The sequence below is a fragment of the Drosophila navojoa genome, chromosome 3 (genome assembly GCF_054131105.1).
Source record: "Drosophila navojoa isolate 15081-1374.11 chromosome 3, UAZ_NAV_1.0, whole genome shotgun sequence".
NCBI classification, from domain to species: domain Eukaryota; kingdom Metazoa; phylum Arthropoda; class Insecta; order Diptera; family Drosophilidae; genus Drosophila; species Drosophila navojoa.
This window is the reverse complement of record NC_142891.1, coordinates 24,409,557-24,428,870: the sequence shown is the minus strand read 5'-3', so window position 1 is coordinate 24,428,870 and position 19,314 is coordinate 24,409,557. Positions and strand designations below refer to the sequence as shown.

General features: G+C 37.5%; 4 protein-coding genes across 4 annotated transcripts in view; 3 read left to right on the top strand and 1 right to left on the bottom strand.

Moving 5' to 3' along the window:
• Nucleotides 1-19,314, bottom strand: part of LOC115562955 (enoyl-CoA delta isomerase 1, mitochondrial) — a 103,661-nt gene that overhangs the window by 28,448 nt on the left and 55,899 nt on the right. The window lies entirely within an intron of this gene.
• Nucleotides 3,671-4,613, top strand: TpnC25D (Troponin C at 25D). The gene is made up of 3 exons (XM_018110845.3): nucleotides 3,671-3,838; nucleotides 3,916-4,333; nucleotides 4,399-4,613. The coding sequence occupies exons 1-3, from the start codon at nucleotides 3,836-3,838 to the stop codon at nucleotides 4,425-4,427; spliced, it is 450 nt and encodes a 149-aa protein (XP_017966334.2). The 5' UTR covers nucleotides 3,671-3,835; the 3' UTR covers nucleotides 4,428-4,613.
• On the top strand, nucleotides 5,946-18,713 carry Oatp26F (Organic anion transporting polypeptide 26F). Its single transcript, XM_089256783.1, has 7 exons — nucleotides 5,946-6,346; nucleotides 12,636-12,943; nucleotides 13,007-13,193; nucleotides 15,248-15,350; nucleotides 17,078-18,007; nucleotides 18,081-18,269; nucleotides 18,341-18,713. Exons 1-7 carry the CDS (start codon nucleotides 5,986-5,988, stop codon nucleotides 18,465-18,467), a joined length of 2,205 nt encoding a protein of 734 aa, XP_089112909.1. The 5' UTR covers nucleotides 5,946-5,985; the 3' UTR covers nucleotides 18,468-18,713.
• Nucleotides 18,904-19,314, top strand: part of Oatp30B (Organic anion transporting polypeptide 30B) — a 29,382-nt gene continuing 28,971 nt past the window's right edge. Inside the window, exon 1 of the mRNA XM_030385190.2 lies at nucleotides 18,904-19,055. The gene's annotated coding sequence lies outside the window, so the exon portion shown is untranslated. The remainder of the gene's footprint in view (nucleotides 19,056-19,314) is intronic.

The following is a 19,314-nucleotide window of genomic DNA, read 5'->3' as shown; positions in this document are numbered from 1 at the left end:
TTCTCTTTGTGGTCCGTGCTTAATTTATTTAATAGCTCTGTCCGCCCACATTCATTTCTGCTTTAATATTGTTCTTTTAGCAAGATAAAAAAGATTCTTGTTAAATGACCAACAAATTTGTTTCAATTTGTGTGTTGTTGTTGGCATGTGTGTGCCTATGAATGTATTTGTGTGAATGGTGGCACGTGACCAAATATATTAAACTGTTGACATGGCATTAAAATAAATCATGAACAAGAATTTTGGATTATAGCATCTCTGGATTCTCTGCGGCCTGGCCTTTGCTGCTGTACGATCGAACGAGATCATTGTGTGTTCAGTGGCCCTAGGAATGTTTGGACAGTCGATTTTTTAAATTGAAATAAGTCTTGGTGGATTAATTCATTGCTAATTCTTTTAATTTATTAAAAAAAATCAATTCTAAGTGTCATTAATAAATAATGTTTTGAATAAAACATTTTACTATTACAAAAAGCACACAAGAAAATAAATAAAATAATTATAAAAATATTAATATTTGATGTTAATTTATTCAAAAAAACACAAAAGAAAATAAATAAAATCAATTTAAAAATATCAATATTTTATGTTAATTTATTCAAGAATTTATAGAATATATATAAAAAAAATAATAAAAAAAATATAGAATAAAAATAAACAAATATGTATAAATTAAATTTATTGTAACAACAATTTACTACAATACTTTTTTAATATACATTTTTTTGGAATATATATTTTATTTAAAATTCAAGGCTTAGTTTTATAATTTTAAGTAAAACTTATTTTCCATTTACTTTAAAAAAAATTAAATTTATTTATTTTAATCTATCGTATTCCCCAAACGATCTATTTCTCTGGGAAATACGACTTAAAAATAGAAATGTTTGAGAGTATTAAGTATATATATGTATAAGCTTATTTATCTATATATATAGAGAGACAGAAATATATAGGAACACTAAAATCTTATAAGTTTCTGTGGTTATCCATTGTCGCCTTGATGAAAATTTTAAAATTTTCCTTTGATGATTTCATCGTTTAGCGTAGACTGTAAACAAGCAAAAAATCTATGCAGTTGCTATAAAGAATTATTCTATGTTCCATCCATTTTTCTATGTTCATAACCATCTTAAACCCGACTTTGAATTTGTTTCATAAATCTAGTTTTCAAATAGAATTATTATTCAACTTTATTACTCAAATTTATGTTAATATAAATTTTAAAAATTTATTTAAGCTAAAATACTTCCCATTCGTCCACATTATGTGTATTATTTTTTGAATATTTTTAACAATATATTTTTTCATTAAATGGAAATGAGGCTCTCTCAAAAAATGTTGCAACTGAAATTGAAAAATTATTTATAGTCTTTGTATTACTTGGTAAAGCGATTTGACGCTTGGACTGTGTGAAATGTTGTGAAATATTCAAAAGGTACGCAAACGCCTCTGGATTATACAATTTATTTTTGTTAATTAACCGCAAATTTAGCCACCAACTGTCAGCGGCCAAATTAGAAGCTTTCGACATACATATGTACATGTACCGAGAGTGCGGCTATATTTATACGATATATTTCAACACAAAAATATTCAAAAACAATCGAGCAAAGTATCTGCCAGGTACACACAGACTGTATGTGTGTGTGTGTGTGAGTGTGAGTGTGAGTGTGTGTATAAGTGCAACTCATTGCCATGTTACATACATAAACACAGACACACACACACACACATATGCAGACCCAGCTACATACAAGTGCTTTCCAAAGTGCTTCACGTTTTGTCATAAATAATAAAAATCAAATTGCCTTTGGCTATTGCCAAAAATGCCGCACAGAAACCAAACCAATTCGTCAGAAGGTTATATAGAGCATATACACACCCACCCACTCACACACACACACACACACACACTTTATGGCCGCCTGCAGCACCGCATGCTTCCCGCTCGACCTGTCCACTGGGCTTGGTGCACGTCCAACAATTCTGATGTCCATTTGCCAGAGCTGAAATGCCTGTTTGTTTATTTTAACGCAAAAATCTAAAACCACATCAACATTTTTTTCGCGTTGTTGTAGCTGCTGTTGTTGTTTTCTGCCTTTATTTTTTTCCTCTTCTGAAAACAATTTACGCGCCCGAAGGAGAGGTAACTATGGCGGCAGAGCGCGGAGCATCGCCATCGCCATCGCCATCGGCATCGCCATCAACATCGGCATCGTCATCGACATCTGGCCCACTGCTCATGATCATTTGGACAAAAATTGCTATAAAGTACTAAAAATACAATTACCGTGAGAAATTTGCGCTGATTTTGTGACTGATTGTGAGGACGTTTATAGCCGATTTTTAGTGACTGCCGGCGACCGACTGGGGGCGATCTTAGGGGCAATCTCTGCACCGCCGCTTCGGCTCGACATTGTAGAATCTTATGAGCACGCATAAGACGTAAGATGAGTATATTTGCATTGGACCATAACTGCATTGAGATTATGTTTAGCAATCGATAGATCTCACTATAAGAAATATAAAACAATATATATGAAATTAAAGTATTCTATGAATTGTCAAAGATAATGGAAATGACAGATTATAATAATTACATCGGAGATTACAGCTTAGTCTTTATTAGGTGATCAACATTTTTGTTGTTTTTATTATTACTGGTACTTCAATAGGTAATTCATATACATCTATGTAAATGATCTTCATAAGAACTACCATACTCTATATTATGGCTGTTAAAAGAGCAGTAGAATATGGTATTTTTGGATTAGTTAAAGCTATGATTCATTGAGGTAAATCATGCTCATCTTTTTGCTGCGTTTGGGTTACTAGGGAAGATTCCTTGACAGGGAAACATTGGTGCATCAGAGTTCCAATAAAAAAAAATAGTATTCGACTTTAGTAGTGCTTGCCTTGATATAGAAATTTATAAGGAATAAGTGGCTTTTAGCCGTCTAAATAATATGTTTCCTGCCGAGAAAAGTTTGAAGGCCTTGCGATGGCTTGAGATTTAGAATGAGTTCGAGGCTGACCCAGAAGTATATAGACCAGGTGGCATTAAGATAGTATATAAGCTCTAGCTAATGTTAATGGCATTCAGTAAAGCTCTCAATAGATTTTGAGCGAGTATAGGGCTATCGCATATGCCCGCAGTTGCAGCAGATTTAGTTCTTTTTCATTCGTTTTCGCTGCATTTTGTTTGATTTTTCCGGCAATCGCTGAACGCGGTTGAGCTGTAGATGACGTCGCCATCCGTGGTGCCAGTGGGCGACCTTAGTCTGACCGATCGCGAGATGGAGAGATCGAGCGATCAACCTGGCCGTGCATCACTTTGATCTGGTCGAGTGTCTGGCCAGCCTCCGGCAGCACATTCCGATAGTTATATGCATGCGGCGAACGCCTTTGGCTATATTTTTCGGTCAGCATCAATAAAGCGTTGCGGCCAAAAGCCTAACAAACAACAATAACCTCCCCCTCCAACTTGAAGGATGGCCAAACGAGGTGTGAGTGAGTGTGAGTGAGTGTGTGAGAGTGTGTGTGAGTGCGGGTGGGGTTGAATTGTGCGCTCTGCTGTGCGCTCAGCGTGCTGCGTGCTGATGACGTAGTCACTTAACCGAGAAAAACTTTTTTTTTTTTTGTTGTTTATAAATAATGATCTTGGCCAGACGAACGGATTAGTGCACGTTCGCGGTCCAACGCAGCAGCAACTCGTTGATGTAGAAAGTCAGTTGGCCAAATACCACTCGCATTCGGTATACCCCACATTCATAGTCGCATCGCTCATCCATACGGAACAGACAGCAGAAGCCGGCAGCGGAATAATATTAAAATGGTACGAATCGCCGACGGCCATCGGCTATTATATCATATAATGAAAATATTTTGCGAATTTTCGGTGCGAAATTTTAGGAGGACGATGAGAAAATGGACATTATGCGCAAGGCATTCCAGATGTTTGACACCCAGAAGACGGGCTTCATCGAGACGCTGCGACTGAAGACTATCCTGAATAGCATGGGCCAAATGTTCGAGGAGAGCGAGCTGCAGGATCTGATCGACGAGAACGATCCGGAGGATACGGGCAAGGTGAACTTCGATGGGTTCTGCAACATTGCGGCCCACTTTCTCGAGGAGGAGGACGCCGAGGCCATACAGAAGGAGCTGAAAGAGGCGTTTCGCTTGTACGATCGCGAGGGCAACGGTTACATAACCACGTCCACACTCAAAGAGATTCTAGCCGCCCTCGACGACAAGCTGTCATCCAGCGATCTCGATGGCATCATTGCCGAAATTGATACCGACGGCTCGGGAACTGTTGATTTTGATGGTAATTCGCATAATGAAGGTTAAATCTGATTAGCTTATAACGACATCGATCGATTCTACTTGCAGAGTTCATGGAAATGATGACGGGCGACTAGACGTTCCATTTCATGCTGCCCCATTCAAGAGAAAGACAACGAAATGCCATTGTAAGGGCTGCTTTCTTCTTCGTCTGCTTTGCTGAGAATGGCTTTTTATTATTTGTAAATAAATTAACTAAAGATTATAGCTATTGTGGCTTGTCAGTGCGTCGTACAGTGGAATTAAAACACATTTTATTGAAATTTTCAATGAAGTTTATCTTAAAGTTATCGCACAGTTTAATCAAAGAGAGTTTCGGATTATAATAATGAAATTTAGATATGATACGGACACGAATTTCAAGTGAAGCGGAATATATTTTTAGCGTGATGTGAAATTAATTTAGCTGCATTTACATCAAATTTTTGTTAGGTTGCTTATTTTCCCGATATAATGCTAATCCCTAGTTTACAGATGGATATGGGATACGAGCTTATCCGCAATGCTTAAAGTAACTTGACGCATATATAACAAATAGTATTTATACTCAAAGATGTATTAATAGAAATTTCTTGGTAGGTGCCAAAGTATTTAGACTATGATTTTTGAATTATATATATTTTATGTTATATATATACTCAGATCCATTATATCTTTCGCTTGGTGTGACATCCTTCAAAATATACAATTTGATCTTTATTTTATGATTTAAAATTTCGAAAAAAAAACGAATAAAAAAATTGGGTTTTATTTTTTTATTTTATTTTTTATTTTGTTGAAGAGAAATTTATCAAAAAACGAAAGAATTTTCGAGGAAAATAAAAGTCTAGCGAATGCTGAATTTCCGCATTTACTTAATACTATTAAAGCTTTTCTTCTTTTTATTGGAATTTTTAGGTTTATATGTTGAATATTATTTTTGCTTTGATATCTGCAAATTCTACACATTTAAAGGTGATTCAACACTCTCTAGCACTGAATCCGTTCACGATATTATAATTAGAATACTTTTGTCAATTTTGACTAATACCAATCGTATATACATATCTATGTATAGGAAGCTTTAACGGTAGTAAATAGTAAGAATCTATTTATAGAAGTATACATACTCAAAAATGTAACAGTAATTCTCACAAAATTATCTTGTCTTAGCCGAATTTTTAAATACAAAATCGATGTTAAGTAGCACTTAAGTCAAATGAACAAATTTCAGTCATCCGCAGCAGATATAAAACAAAAATAATAATAATATTTTACAAATACTTGGCGAGCTCTTCAAATAGTATTTGCCGCCTGTGCCGCCACATTAAGATATTTTTAAATTAGAATCAAATTAAATGTCTTGACAACTGTTGATATGCGAACCACATGGACGCGGGGGGAGCGAGCGTCTGGCAAGATGCGGTAAGGGTAAGCGGCGTAAAATTTCATTCATAAAGTTTGTTTACGCCAACAGATGTGTGTATGTGAATGGGGTTGCTTTTGGCTGGCTAACAGAGCTCTGTTAAGTCCTGCGCTGTTAAGCGGCGAGCATCAGGAAACGGCTGAGGCTGACGCTGAGGCTGCGGCTGCGGCTGAGCTCTGGCTTGGCGCAGTTCAAATCTGTGCGTTCAGTTGCAGTTGGCGCTTCGTCCGATGCGGATCGCAGCAGACGCGATTTCCAGTGAATTATCTCTTGAAGTTATCGAATCTAAGTCCGAATCGAAAATGTCCACAGCTCGGGCAGTTGATGAGGACTCCAGCAACATGTCAACCATTTGCACATTGGACACGAGTGTGCCAAAGCTCGGGAATGGCAATGGCAATGGCAGTGTCAGTGGCAGTGGCATGAATAATAACAATAGTGCTCGGTCCAGCCGCAGCTCCACGGGCACAGATTCCACATGCCTGGAGGAGCAACGCTTTGGCTGGCTGCGATTCCGGCCGCAGTGGCTGCAGCGCTTCTGCACCGCCAAGTGGGCGCTCTTCTGGCTCTGCTGGGGCGGCGCATTGCAGGGTAAGTGTGTTGGTGAATGAGGGGACGGGGACGGGGAGGGCGGACGACATTTGGCACACAAATTCTCATTGTGGTCCGCGCTTAATTCATTTAATAGCTCCGTCTCGCTGATCCGCCCACACGTTTTTCGGCTGGACGCTGCTTTTGAGTATATGAATAAATGATAATCTTTGTGTCTCAACACCTACAGTGAAACACCTCGTAAGATACGCGTGACTAAATATTCACACCAGATGAAATATAAAATTAAACAAATCTAAATTAAATGCAAATATTTGTGCTTTAAATAGTTATTTTTGTGCATAAGTAAGTGCAGTTCTATATTACAAATTTGTTTGCTCTGCCAGGCATTCCGGCTTATCAGATCTCAGATAATTTTATCTTATCGCGTTTAATTAAAGTGGGCCAAAGTGTTAAGTAAATAAAATGCAAATTTACTTAAAGTTGAAGTTGATAAAGTTAATAATGCAAACTGCTGCATTTATTTCAATTTTATGAGGACAGAATTTAGATAATGACTAAATATATGTCGTATACAAATATAAAGAGTATATGGACTACAAATTGCATTTGTATTGTTATTAATTAAATAGAAACTGAGGAGGCAAATATAATTTATTATTTTGTATATGGGATCTGCCATGATTTCTTTAATACTGACCTTTATTTATACGAAGCAAATAAATAGCTAGATTAGATTCAAAAGTTACATTATTTTAAATGTAAATTTTAAATGTACATATATAATATTCAATAGAAAAAATTGCATACGTACATATATTTAAATATTTTAATTTTTATATTATAAAAATATCTTATATGTATTTTAAGTTACTATAAATATTTTTTAATTTATTAAGTATATACAGGTATAAATATTAATTTTTGTTTTATATTTTAAGTATATTAATATTTAAGTACATTTTATATGTAAATATACAGATATATAAAAAATATTAAATATTAAAAATATCATATTTTACTATTTTACTATTTTTTTTTTCAAATATTTAAACTATATTTATTAAGCTGTATTTATATAGCTTCCTTCTTGGAATATTAATATTTAAATACATTTAATATGTAAATAAGATATTTGTATAATTTGTATTTATAGCTCAGAATATTTTTAGTTACAAATTCTATTGAATCGACTTTTAGTTAGCAAAGTTAATTTGATATATTTTACCTGTTTTTTTACCATAAACAGAAGAAAGTATAACCATAAATAGCTATAAAATAAAAGGTACCGTATTTAAATTAAGCTACTTCTATAAGCTGCCCGCTTTATTATTTGATTTGTTCAGCAAATTAAATCAAATTTAAAATAGATTTGCAATTACATAAATACCAATTAAATTTCAATTTAAACTATGAACTCAAATAACTATAGCAATTAATTAATATGAGCCAAGTTGTTCAACAATTAACCCGTTATTTGGGTGTTGGACTAACAGCTCCGCTCAAGCCAAATAATCTGCATGGCTGAAACCTGCATTTAGCACTCGTTGATAAACGGAAAGTGTGACGCGAGCATGGAGGCTGGGCCAAGTGGAACGCTTCATTAGCATCGCTGAGCATTGCACGGGCAATTTTCCGGCTTTGGGTGGAGTTTTGGGCCCAGCCAGCCGAAGGCTGTGTGCAACAGATAAGCGCCTTGGCGTGGCGTGGCGAGGCGAAAGCATTTTCCTGAATGGGAAACGAGTTAATAATTAATATCAGCCCCCGAAGCAGTCAACAGACAATTTTTCTCCATCTAGCCTGAGGATGCATTAACCTCAAAAATAAAAAAAGAAAGAGAAAAAGAAAACTGTCCGCTGAATAGTTTGAAAGGATGCGCCTAACCGGGACGCGGGGCAGCTTGGCTGGAGCTCTGGTTGCGCGTTGTCATAGGCGTAAATCGGGGCAGTTCCATGGTAGACAGGGCGACGCCACGGCAGAGTCATATTCATGTGGTTAATTAAAATTCAGCAATTGCGAAAGGCTGCACGGATTAGGCACTGTTCCAGGGATTAGCTCGGCCATTTGGGCTGCCCCCAGCGACAGGGGCTCGCTGTATTTATGTCTTGGTAGTGCCATAAACAAACCCAGAACAGATTATATGCATGGATTCCCACAGTTTTGGCATCTGTTGCACATTGCGCTACGTGAGCGCATTTCCGACTTGGATTGGCCCTGTCTCTCCCTCTCTCCCTCTCTCACTCTCTCCCTCTCTATCGCACTCTTAGGACTGGTGTCAAAGTGATGACAAGGCTGAACGCCCAGACTCCAAGTGTTTGCCAGGTCGCGTGCAGCGATAAATCTCCCTGCTGCCAGCCCTTCGCTCTCTCTCTGTCTCTCTTCCCTTCTCCTGCTCATCATGTTGTTTTCGTTTTTTGCTCGTGTTTGTCCAGTACAGTGCAGCTCGGTTATGAATGGCGGCACGTGACCAAAAATATTAATCAGTTGACATGGCATTAACATAAATCATCCGCTACAATTCGGGATTACAGCCATCGCTCGCTTCCTCTACGTCTTCTACCCATTTTCCACTTGCTCTCGCTGTACAACCGATTTTAACGGTTTATTGTTTTAATTACAAAGCGTGTCTTCAGTGTGTGTTTAGGGCGCTTCCAATATATCTAACCATACCAAATTAGATGGCCATCGAAATATGGGTTTGCTGAGAGATTTTACTAAGTATGAAATTATTGGCTTGGAGAAAATATTATTATTATTGGAGAAAATAGCTCAACAAATTCCATTAAATAAAACTATAATTAAAATGTAAGAATCGATTAAGTATATTTAAAATGATGTTATAATATATCAACAAAAATAAATACATAATTTTAAATAAATGTGTATGCTACTTAAAGCTTATAAAAAAAATCAAACTCAAGCCAAAAAGAGAAAAAAGAGATAGACATTAATTTTTTAAACAATTAAATTAAATCACTTTAATACAAAATCAATTCCTGTCTTTAAAGCTTGATTATTTTTTAAATTACTTGCAGCCCTGATGCGAACTGAACGCCATTTACTTTACAATTAAATATATATGTATATAAATATTTTGCAGTCCTTTCTATCAATTTTTGCTAATTAAAAGCTTTCACATCCTGCGCCTTGCAGCTCATAAACAAATCGGTTGATTGTCACGTTTGCAACAAAGTCGACACAATGGACACTTCACTTGACTTCGCCTCCAATCAGTGCCCAGCCTCGATTGGAGTGGGCGGGCACATGAGGAAATTGATCCGTATTACTGCACTTTTCAGGGGTAAATGACTTATGAGTGCTTGAGACATTTAAGTCTCCCCACGAAGCATTTTTGTGCCCTCTCTGCAGGGGGGCAACGCAGCGCAGCGCAGCTCATCCCATCTGCCGTCCGTGTGTCCAGTGTAAAAGGACATTTTGCAAGCAGTTCGATTATTGGAAAATAAATTGAATTTGTTGGCAACACAATGAGCCCAAACACCTTACGAAAATATCTATTCTCTATACATATAGATATACATATATATATGTATTTATGTGTAAAATCAATTTGTCGAACAGATATTTAATTTATTACCTTGCCCAGCACCAGCCCCCCGCTGCTGCTTCTGCTACTTTATTCCTGTTTCATATTGTATTTCAATCTGTTGATGGTGCCAGCAATTCGAGTCATAAAATCATCTTAGCTGGTCTTATTTTTTATGACACCCGCCTTGAGGGATGATGTCGGTAATAGTCCTGAATAGTGTTTGGGGAGTTTTTATAGGAGGTGCGGGGGTCTGACTTCCGACTAGAGCCAGGTTAAACACGGCGGGCATCAAATACAATTTTGCATTAGTTACAGTTCGCAACGGTTCACTGTACACAAATTATTTTTATTTATATTTGTTTTATGCTTTTTACAGGAACTTAGAGAGATTTCCTGATTATTGTTTAATTTTATAATAAAATAATAAATTAATGGTAAACCCACAATATATATAATGCCTGCAGGCCCTGTCGCTCTGGCTTAAGAATTGTTATTTAGATTTAAGGGGGGGGAACAATAAAGAAAGAAAGAAAGAAAAAGAAAAAGAAAGAAAGAAAGAAAGAAAGAAAGAAAGAAAGAAAGAAAGAAAGAAAGAAAGAAAAAAGAAAGAAAGAAAGAAAGAAAGAAAGAGAAAGAAAGAAAGAAAGAAAGAAAGAAAGAAAGAAAGAAAGAAAGAAAGAAAGAAAGAAAGAAAGAAAGAAAGAAAGAAAGAAAGAAAGAAAGAAAGAAAGAAAGAAAGAAAGAAAGAAAGAAAGAAAGAAAGAAAGAAAGAAAGAAAGAAAGAAAGAAAAGAAAGAAAGAAAGAAAGAAAGAAAGAAAGAAAGAAAGAAAGAAAGAAAGAAGAAAGAAAGAAAGAAAGAAAGAAAGAAAGAAAGAAAGAAAGAAAGAAAGAAAGAAAGAAAGAAAAAGAAAGAAAGAAAGAAAGAAAGAAAGAAAGAAAGAAAGAAAGAAAGAAAGAAAGAAAGAAAGAAAGAAAGAAAGAAAGAAAGAAAGAAAAAGAAAGAAAGAAAGAAAGAAAGAAAGAAAGAAAGAAAGAAAGAAAGAAAGAAAGAAAGAAAGAAGAAAGAAAGAAAGAAAGAAAGAAAGAAAGAAAGAAAGAAAGAAAGAAAGAAAGAAAGAAAGAAAGAAAGAAAGAAAAGAAAGAAAGAAAGAAAGAAAGAAAGAAAGAAAGAAAGAAAGAAAGAAAGAAAGAAAGAAAGAAAAAAGAGAAAGAAAGAAAGAAAGAAAGAAAGAAAGAAAGAAAGAAAGAAAGAAGAAAGAAAGAAAGAAAGAAAGAAAGAAAGAAAGAAAAGAAGAAAGAAAGAAGAAAAGAAAGAAAGAAAGAAAGAAAGAAAAAGAAAGAAAGAAAGAAAGAAAGAAAGAAAGAAAGAAAAGAAAGAAGAAAGAAGAAAAGAAAGAAGAAAAGAAGAAGAAAGAAGAAAGAAAGAAAGAAAGAAGAAAGAAGAAAGAAGAAAGAAAGAAGAAAGAAGGAAAGAAAAACGAAAGAAAAAGAAATAAAGAAAGAAAGAAAGAAATAAAGAAAGAAAGAAAGAAGAAGAAAAGAAAAAAAAATAAATAAATAAGTAAATAAATGAAATAATAAATAAATAAATAAATAAGTAAATAAATAAATAAAATAAATAAATAAATAAAAAAAAAAAAATAAATAAATAAATAATTTATAATTTTCATATGCATATATTCTAAGATTCCAACTCTGAGAATTTCTTTTAGGTGTTTCGTCTAAGAATTCTTATTTTAAGTATATTTTTCTTATTAGTATTTTCTTCGTATAGAATATGTGCAGTATTTCCAAGTATTTCCTCCAAGTACTTCCTTCAAGTATTTCCTCCAAGCAATTCCTCCTCCAAGCAATTCCAAGTGGAGGAAACTCCATGTCCAGTTAACTATAAAATAGCTGCAATACATCACACTTCACTTTACTTTACTTCACTTTACTGCACTGCACGATTGAACCCCACCAGGCCTGGGCGACTGAAGAAATGCTGCAGCAGCAGCCCTTTATATAGGGCGACCTTCACTCAAAGCATTAGTCGTTCTCAAATGTTGAGCCAGGCGCCAGGTAGAGATCGTTGCAGTCGACCTTAGAGTGACCAATGGAAGCTCTCTCTCTGCTGCTGCTAGCATTCGGGCTTCGTTTTATTCAAGTATAAAGGGACTACAAGGGACTGCTGCTGCATACATATGGTCAGCTTTGCAGTTGGGCAGACTGAGAGATAGGCAGAGAAACGGAAGACAGGGAGAGAGGCAGATATACAGACAGAACAGACATATAGGTAAATAAGCATGCATAGTTATATCGGATTAGCTCATTATTTATTATATTTAAACTAAATGTTGATATGCTAAAAGACTTGCACATTTATATTCATAATTATTAGATGGTATAGACAGCAGGTTTTTCTCTTCTACAGTTCTCTTGAAGACTAACTCTGCCTCAATTTCTAACTGTTCCATTCCTCACTCAACTTCAATTGTTTTAGTATCAATAAATAAGCTAGATTGCTCTCAAATAGGCTAGATCTAGCCTGAAATAGTCTAAATTGGCAACACTGCTTGCAGTCTTATATGAGCGTACGTATGTGTGTGTCTGTGTCTGCTTGTGTGTATGCCTGTGAATGTGAATGAAGAATTATTAAACATTAGTCCCTGGAAGGGTTCAGGAGTTCTCGTGGTCGGGCAGTCTCGACTTTGTTAAATACAAATGAAATTAATATTAAATATAATTATTAAAATTATCAATATTCACATAATAAATCCCTCCGATCGCCTTCATTTCAGGTCTGATTGTGAATGGCTTCGTGAACGTGAACATCTCGACCATCGAACGACGATTTGGTCTGCGCTCGCGCCAGACTGGTCTGGTGGCCAGTGGCTACGATCTGGCGTCGTTCGTGTGTCTGGTGCCCGTGACGTACTACGGCGGGCGGAAGGGCGCGTCGAAGCCGTGCTTCATTGCCATTGGGCTGCTGCTGATGGGACTCGGCTCGCTGATCTTCTCGCTGCCGCACTTTCTGGTCAGCAGCTATCGGGCGACCATAGCCGAGGCGAATCTGTGCGAACGGGATGGCCAGGCGAATCAGACGATGGTGGGCAAAGGTTTGTGGTGGGGCGGGCTGGACAAATAGCACTAAATGCGATGCCTCTTGCAGCTGGGATGCGGCGCTGACCCGGAGGAGGAGGCAGCTGAGCTGGAGCTGGGCGAGAGTTTAACTTGGACGGTTTGGCTGTTCTTTGCCGCGCAACTTTTGCATGGAGCCGGCGCCTCGCCGCTCTTTACGCTGGGCGTAACCTATCTGGATGAGAACGTATCCACAAAGATGTCATCTGTTTACTTGGGTAAGTTTAACTGTCGCATTGATAAGACATTTCTGGGCAAACTTTGAGACGGCTGCTCCTGCTGCTCCTGCTGCTGCTGCTCCTGCTGCTACGAAGTCTGTCTGCTCCTTGCGGGCATATCAAAGGATCTATTAGTTCCACACACACTCACACATGCATATTTATTTTTATTTGCCATATTGCCAAACGATGCCAGCTACAAAGGGAAGTGAATAGACTGTTTACTATTTGCACCCCAGGCCCAGGAATACCCCCTGAATTCGATGCTTGCACAACTGCGTCTGCCTGCCGTCTCCTCCCCCGCGCCCATTGACCCAATTTTAAAGCTGAGTCAGGCGCAATTTGGCGAGGCCAGGACCTGATGTCAGCCAGGGGCCCAGGACACGCGCTAAGCTTGAAGACAGCCGGCGAAATTTATTGCCTCTTAGTTAAGTTTATCGTGGCTCCCATCCGACAGCATTCGGAATTATCAAAGCCCGTCCAGCTACGACGAGTCGTCGTCTGCGCCTTTTGAAACAATTGAAATTCGTTTTTCGGGGGATTTTCCCGATACTTTCTTCTTTTTCGCATTTTCATTTGTTTATTTGTTGCTCCGCCTGCAGCAGCAGCGGCAGGAGCAGCGGCAGCATTCGAAAAGGATAAACACTTTCAGCCAAGTTATTAAATTCGCAGTTGCCTTTGCCTGCGCCCTGCCCTGCCCCATCCCACCCCCTTGGCCCACATCGTGACACTTGTGTCTTCTCCGCCTTTTGGCCATTGTCATGCAAATTAAGATGCAGCCAAATGATAGGACATGCATCGACTTATTGCCAAAACATTCAGCCAGACAGCCAGCCACTCCTCCTGTTCATCCTCCTGCCAGGCAGGAGGCAACCTTCTATGGCGCAACGGCTGACAAAATAATTGATACCAAGCCCAAACAAATAGAGTCTAAACTAGGAAAATATTTCATTTACTTGACAAATTCTAAGCAAAGCTCAATCAATTATTCAAAATATTTGCACTTTATTAAATATGTTTTATATATTATTATATTTTTAATATATATTATTATTTTTATAATTATTACTTTATTTATTTTATCTTTTATTGTTTCTAAATTTTGTTTTGAATTATTTAAATTAATTAATAATTGAATTCCAAGCACAGCTCAATCAATTATTCAAATTATATTTGCATTTTTTTATATTTAATTTATATATTATTATATTTTTATATATTTTATTGTTTATTATAAGTATTATTTAATGTAATTTATCTTTTAATTTTTCTTAATTTTTTTTTGAATGATTTTTTTTATTAAATTGTCTCTATTTATTTTATTGTTTTTTTTTTTTTTTTATTTATTTATTTATTGAATTCTAAGCAGAGCTAAATCAATTATTCAAAATATTTGCACTTTATTATATTTTATTTATATATTTTTATATTTTTAATATATATTATTGTTTTTTTTTTTTTTTTTTTTTTTTTTTTTTTTTTTTTTTTTTTGTAAGTATTATTTAATTTATTTTATCTTTTCAGCTTTCTTAATTTTGTCTTGAATTTTTATTTTATCTTTTGTTTTTATTTATTTTATTACTATTTATTAACTTATTAAATTTTGTTGTGTATTTTTTCTTTTTTTAATTACTTTTTAATTTTTATATTTAATATTTTCAATCTTATTATTATTATTATATTTAATATTATTTATTATATTTTTAAATTTAATTATTCACTCTTATTGTTAAAAATTTAGAAACCATTTGTATATTCAAAAAGTCTTAATTATTGTTTATTTATTTATTAATTTATTTAATTACGCATGTTTTTGAAATAATATTTTTAGAATATATTTTTAAATTTACATAATCCCTTTGGTCAAGTATTTGTGCGCTTTAGTCAGGTGCTAATGTCCCCTGATAATTTCTTCAGGGCATCCAGCTATCGTCTCTCTATCTGCAGTAAAAATTTCAATTCTGAACATATTATTTTTTATATATTTAATTAAAAAAAAAAAAAACATAATGATGCTGTATCGCCACTTGATGATAAGCTTTTGATATTCACAGGTATTTACTACACGATGGCCATAATTGGTCCGGCGATTGGCTACGTTCTGGGCGGCCAATTGCTGCTCATTTATACGGATTTCGTTACCGTGGATGCAGCTGAGTAAGTATATATATATATATATATATATATATATATATATATATATATATATATATATATATATATATATATATATATATATATATATATATATATATATATATATATATATATATATATATATATATATGTACATATACGACTTTGATAGTGCTTAAGCAACTGATAAATCCGCGATGATTGTTATTAATCGTGCGGCGCACTTGAAGCCCAAAAAGGGCAACGGCAAATGCCAGCGAATGGCTTTAATGGAGGCTCCTGTGGGGCAGTCAGTGTGGTTCAGTGGCTGATTTGTTGCCCGGGCAACGGCAACGGCAGTCGCATCAGTAAATGCCACAAGCACAAAGCACGCCGTACCGTTAACATCTCCGGAGACTAATAAAACAACATTTCGTGCTGACAACGAGGCAAATAAGGTGCGAATGCGAATGCGAATGCGAATCCAAGGGCGCGTGAGCGGGGGAGTGGGAATCGGCTGTGGGTGTGGGTGCTGGGTGTGAGGCAGCTGTTTGATTTACCAAGCACTGGAGTCGTGGCGTTGCATTGCACGGATAAGCCGCACGGCTTATTGTCAAGGTGATGCCATAAGTCATACGGAACTTGGAACTTGGAACTTGGGACTGGGAGCTGGGAGCTGCGACTGGGCGCTTGGTGTTTGCTGTTTGTTGTTTGGTATTTGGCGTAGGTGAATCTCGTTTGCCACTTTTACGCTCGGCGAGCTACTAAATTATTGTAAAGGTATAAAAAATGCAGTCAAGGTGACTTGGAAGGCAATGCAGGACTAGGCGATACCTTGTGCACAGTAAGATTCTGGAAAATGCTTTTAAATGTTCGAACTGCGACTCAATTATTTTGATTTATTACATATTACATACATATATGGGTAGACGAAAGTCTGAAGTGTAGAATAGCTAGAAAGTCAGAGAGAATGAAGCCTTTGTCATAAGCTCTGCCTCGAACTCAGCCATCATCTCTGCCTTCAGCCCTTATTCGAGTTCTGCTTTCAGCTCTGCCTTTAACTCTGGCTTAAACTCTGCCTTAAGCTCTGCCCTTAGCTCTGCCTTTGACTCTGTCTTCTCAGCTCTGCCTTAAACTCTGCCTTTCCTCTGCGTTTAGCTCTGCCTTCCGCTCTGCCTTCCGCTCTGCCTTTGACTCTGTCTTCAGCTCTAGTTTTGACTCTGTCTTCAGCTCTGCCTTTGCTCTGCTTTTAGCTCTGCCTTTAACTCTGCCTTCAGCTCTGCTTTTAGCTCTGCCTTCAGCTCTGCCTTCAGCTCTGGCTTAAGCTCTGCCTTCAGCTCTGCTCTTAGCTCTTTCTTCAAGTCTCCCTCTACCATGTTCTACCTCACGCTCTCGCTGTGCGATTGTCTTTGCCCTTAGATCCAGAGTCTCTGCCTCTGTTTGTCACATACATCCACCTTCAAGCAATATACCCCAGTTTTCCATAAGTCACAGGGTATACAAAAAAATGGTTGTTTATGTTTGCACGACGTTTACAACAATATTTGGGCTTATAAATATAAATATAAATGTAAATGTAAATTAAGGACAATTTATGTGAGGAATATATCTATATATAGACCGTATATAATACATGTATATGAATTGTGGGTAATAAAATGTTTTGAATTATAGCGAATGCTATTTGCAAGACTTCTTAAACAAAGACAACTAATAATTGCTTTTTCATTTATTTTATTAATTTTAATATTTATATTTTATTCCTGCAGCTTGAGCCTGACGAGCGATAGCAAGGTGTGGATCGGTGCCTGGTGGATTGGCTTTGTGTTTGCGGCCGTGGTCTGTGTGCTCATCGCCATTCCGATCTTTGGCTACCCGAAGTCTCTGCCTGGCGCGGAGAAGCTGCAGCTGGCCAAGGTCTCGGAGGCGCACACAAAGAAAACGGCCCAGGCCAAGGCGGCTGGGGCGGAGGTGGGGCAAGTGACGGGGAGGGCGGAGACAGAGCCGCGTCGACGCCTTGGCGAGCTGCCACACGCAGTGCTGACGCTGTTCAGGAATCCCACGTTCTTCTTCCTCAACCTGGCGGGCGCCACGGAGGGTCTGGTCATAGCGGGCTTTGCCGCGTTTCTGCCCAAGCAAATCGAGAATCAATTTGGTATTTCGCCCGTGATCTCGGCCCTGGTGATGGGGCTCATCACGGTGCCCGCTGGCGGGGGCGGCACCTTTCTGGGCGGCTACCTGGTGAAGAAGCTGAACCTGGCCTGTGGCGGCATCATCAAGATGTGCCTGCTGGCCACGCTGGTGGCCACCGTCTTCACCAGCTGCTTCCTGGTCTCCTGCCCCAATGCGGCATATGCGGGCGTCACCTCGGCCTACGACGACCAGCAGATGGGGCTGCCCCTGACCCTGGAGGCCAGTTGCAATGCCAACTGCGGCTGCAGTCGCAGCAATTATGACCCCATCTGTGGGTCCAATGGCGTCATGTACTACAGTCCCTGCTTCGCGGGCTGCGGCCAGGAGGAGCAGCAGGAGACCTTGAAGAGCTACAGCAACTGCACCTGCATCGACCACAGTGGCGAGGCGACCAATGTCATGTGCGAGTCCAGCTGCAAGAGTTTGCCCTACTTTGTGGGGCTCTGCTTTGTGCTGATGTTCTTCACCTTCCTGGCCACGATGCCGGCACTCTCCGCCACGCTGAGGTGGGTTGATTGGATGATTGACCAGTTGGAAATATATGTATATTTCATATATTCATTTCTATTTCTCTCACAGATGCGTGCAGGATGAGCAGCGTTCGTTCGCCTTGGGTCTGCAGTGGATCAAGGTGCGTTTGATGGGCACCATTCCGGCTCCGCTAATCTTTGGCGCACTCATTGACGAGTCCTGCGTGCTCTGGCACGAGTCCTGCGATGCTCAAGCAGGTGGCGCTTGTCTGGTCTACGATAATTTCTACATAAGTCGGTTAGTAGAGTTATTATATAGATACCTATAGATTGTATAGAATATCATTTTTTCATCTGCTTCTCTTCCAGTTACATGTGGCTCCTCGCTTTGGTGGGCAAACTCTGCTCCGTTTTGTTCTTTTTGGGCGCCTGGTGGTTCTACAAGCCGCCCAGCGAACCTTCAAATGCCAAAAAAGAAAACCAATCAGAAATTTAATCTTAAGAAAACAGTTAATCGATAGTAAACTAAGTAACGCACTGCCATTTTCCAGCTTCACTTTTTAATAATCCATCGCAAATCAGAAAAAATGCAAATTTAATATCCGCACAGCTCTAAAAAACGTACTGGTCTCATTAACATTTGTAAGCACTATTAATGTCTATTCTAATCAACTGCAAGAAATAAGTACTTCATAAGTAAATCATGTATTTTAATATTAAAAATGTATTATATAAGATTTTTCATAATATTCAAATTCAAACTCTTTAACATTTTCCGCCCAACTGAACATTAACAGTAGTTGGTCAGCTGTGGAAGCATTTCTGCGCCACATTAAGTTGGCTGCACATGGTTAACAGCTCTGTTAAAAGCCTGCCATCTGGTCGTGTTTGGAATGGCACATCGTCTGGCAGCACTGGTCGCATTGTTATTTAATTTGTTGTTGGATTTCAGACGGTACGGTTGTGCTTCGCGCTGTTTTTACTGTTCATAAATATGCCAACTTGACGCGTTCACTGTGTTTTTTAAACAACAAAAACAACACGCTCAACATTAAATATATACACAAGAGTGGCAGCTATAAAGGTGCTTAGACATTTTATAATTTATAAAATTAAATAATAATCAAAGAAATTGGATTGATTTTGCGTGTGCGTATCGAGTGTGTAGTTAAATGTGCATTTGCAAAAAAAAAAAAAAAAAAAAAAAACAAACAAATCATGTGCAATTAAAAGGTCAATCACCCAACAACAGCAACAAAAAACAACTATTAATTACAATAAAAAGCCATTGTAACAGTTATAATTAATAAGTTGTTTTGAGCAGCGAGCAAAAGCAAAGAAAT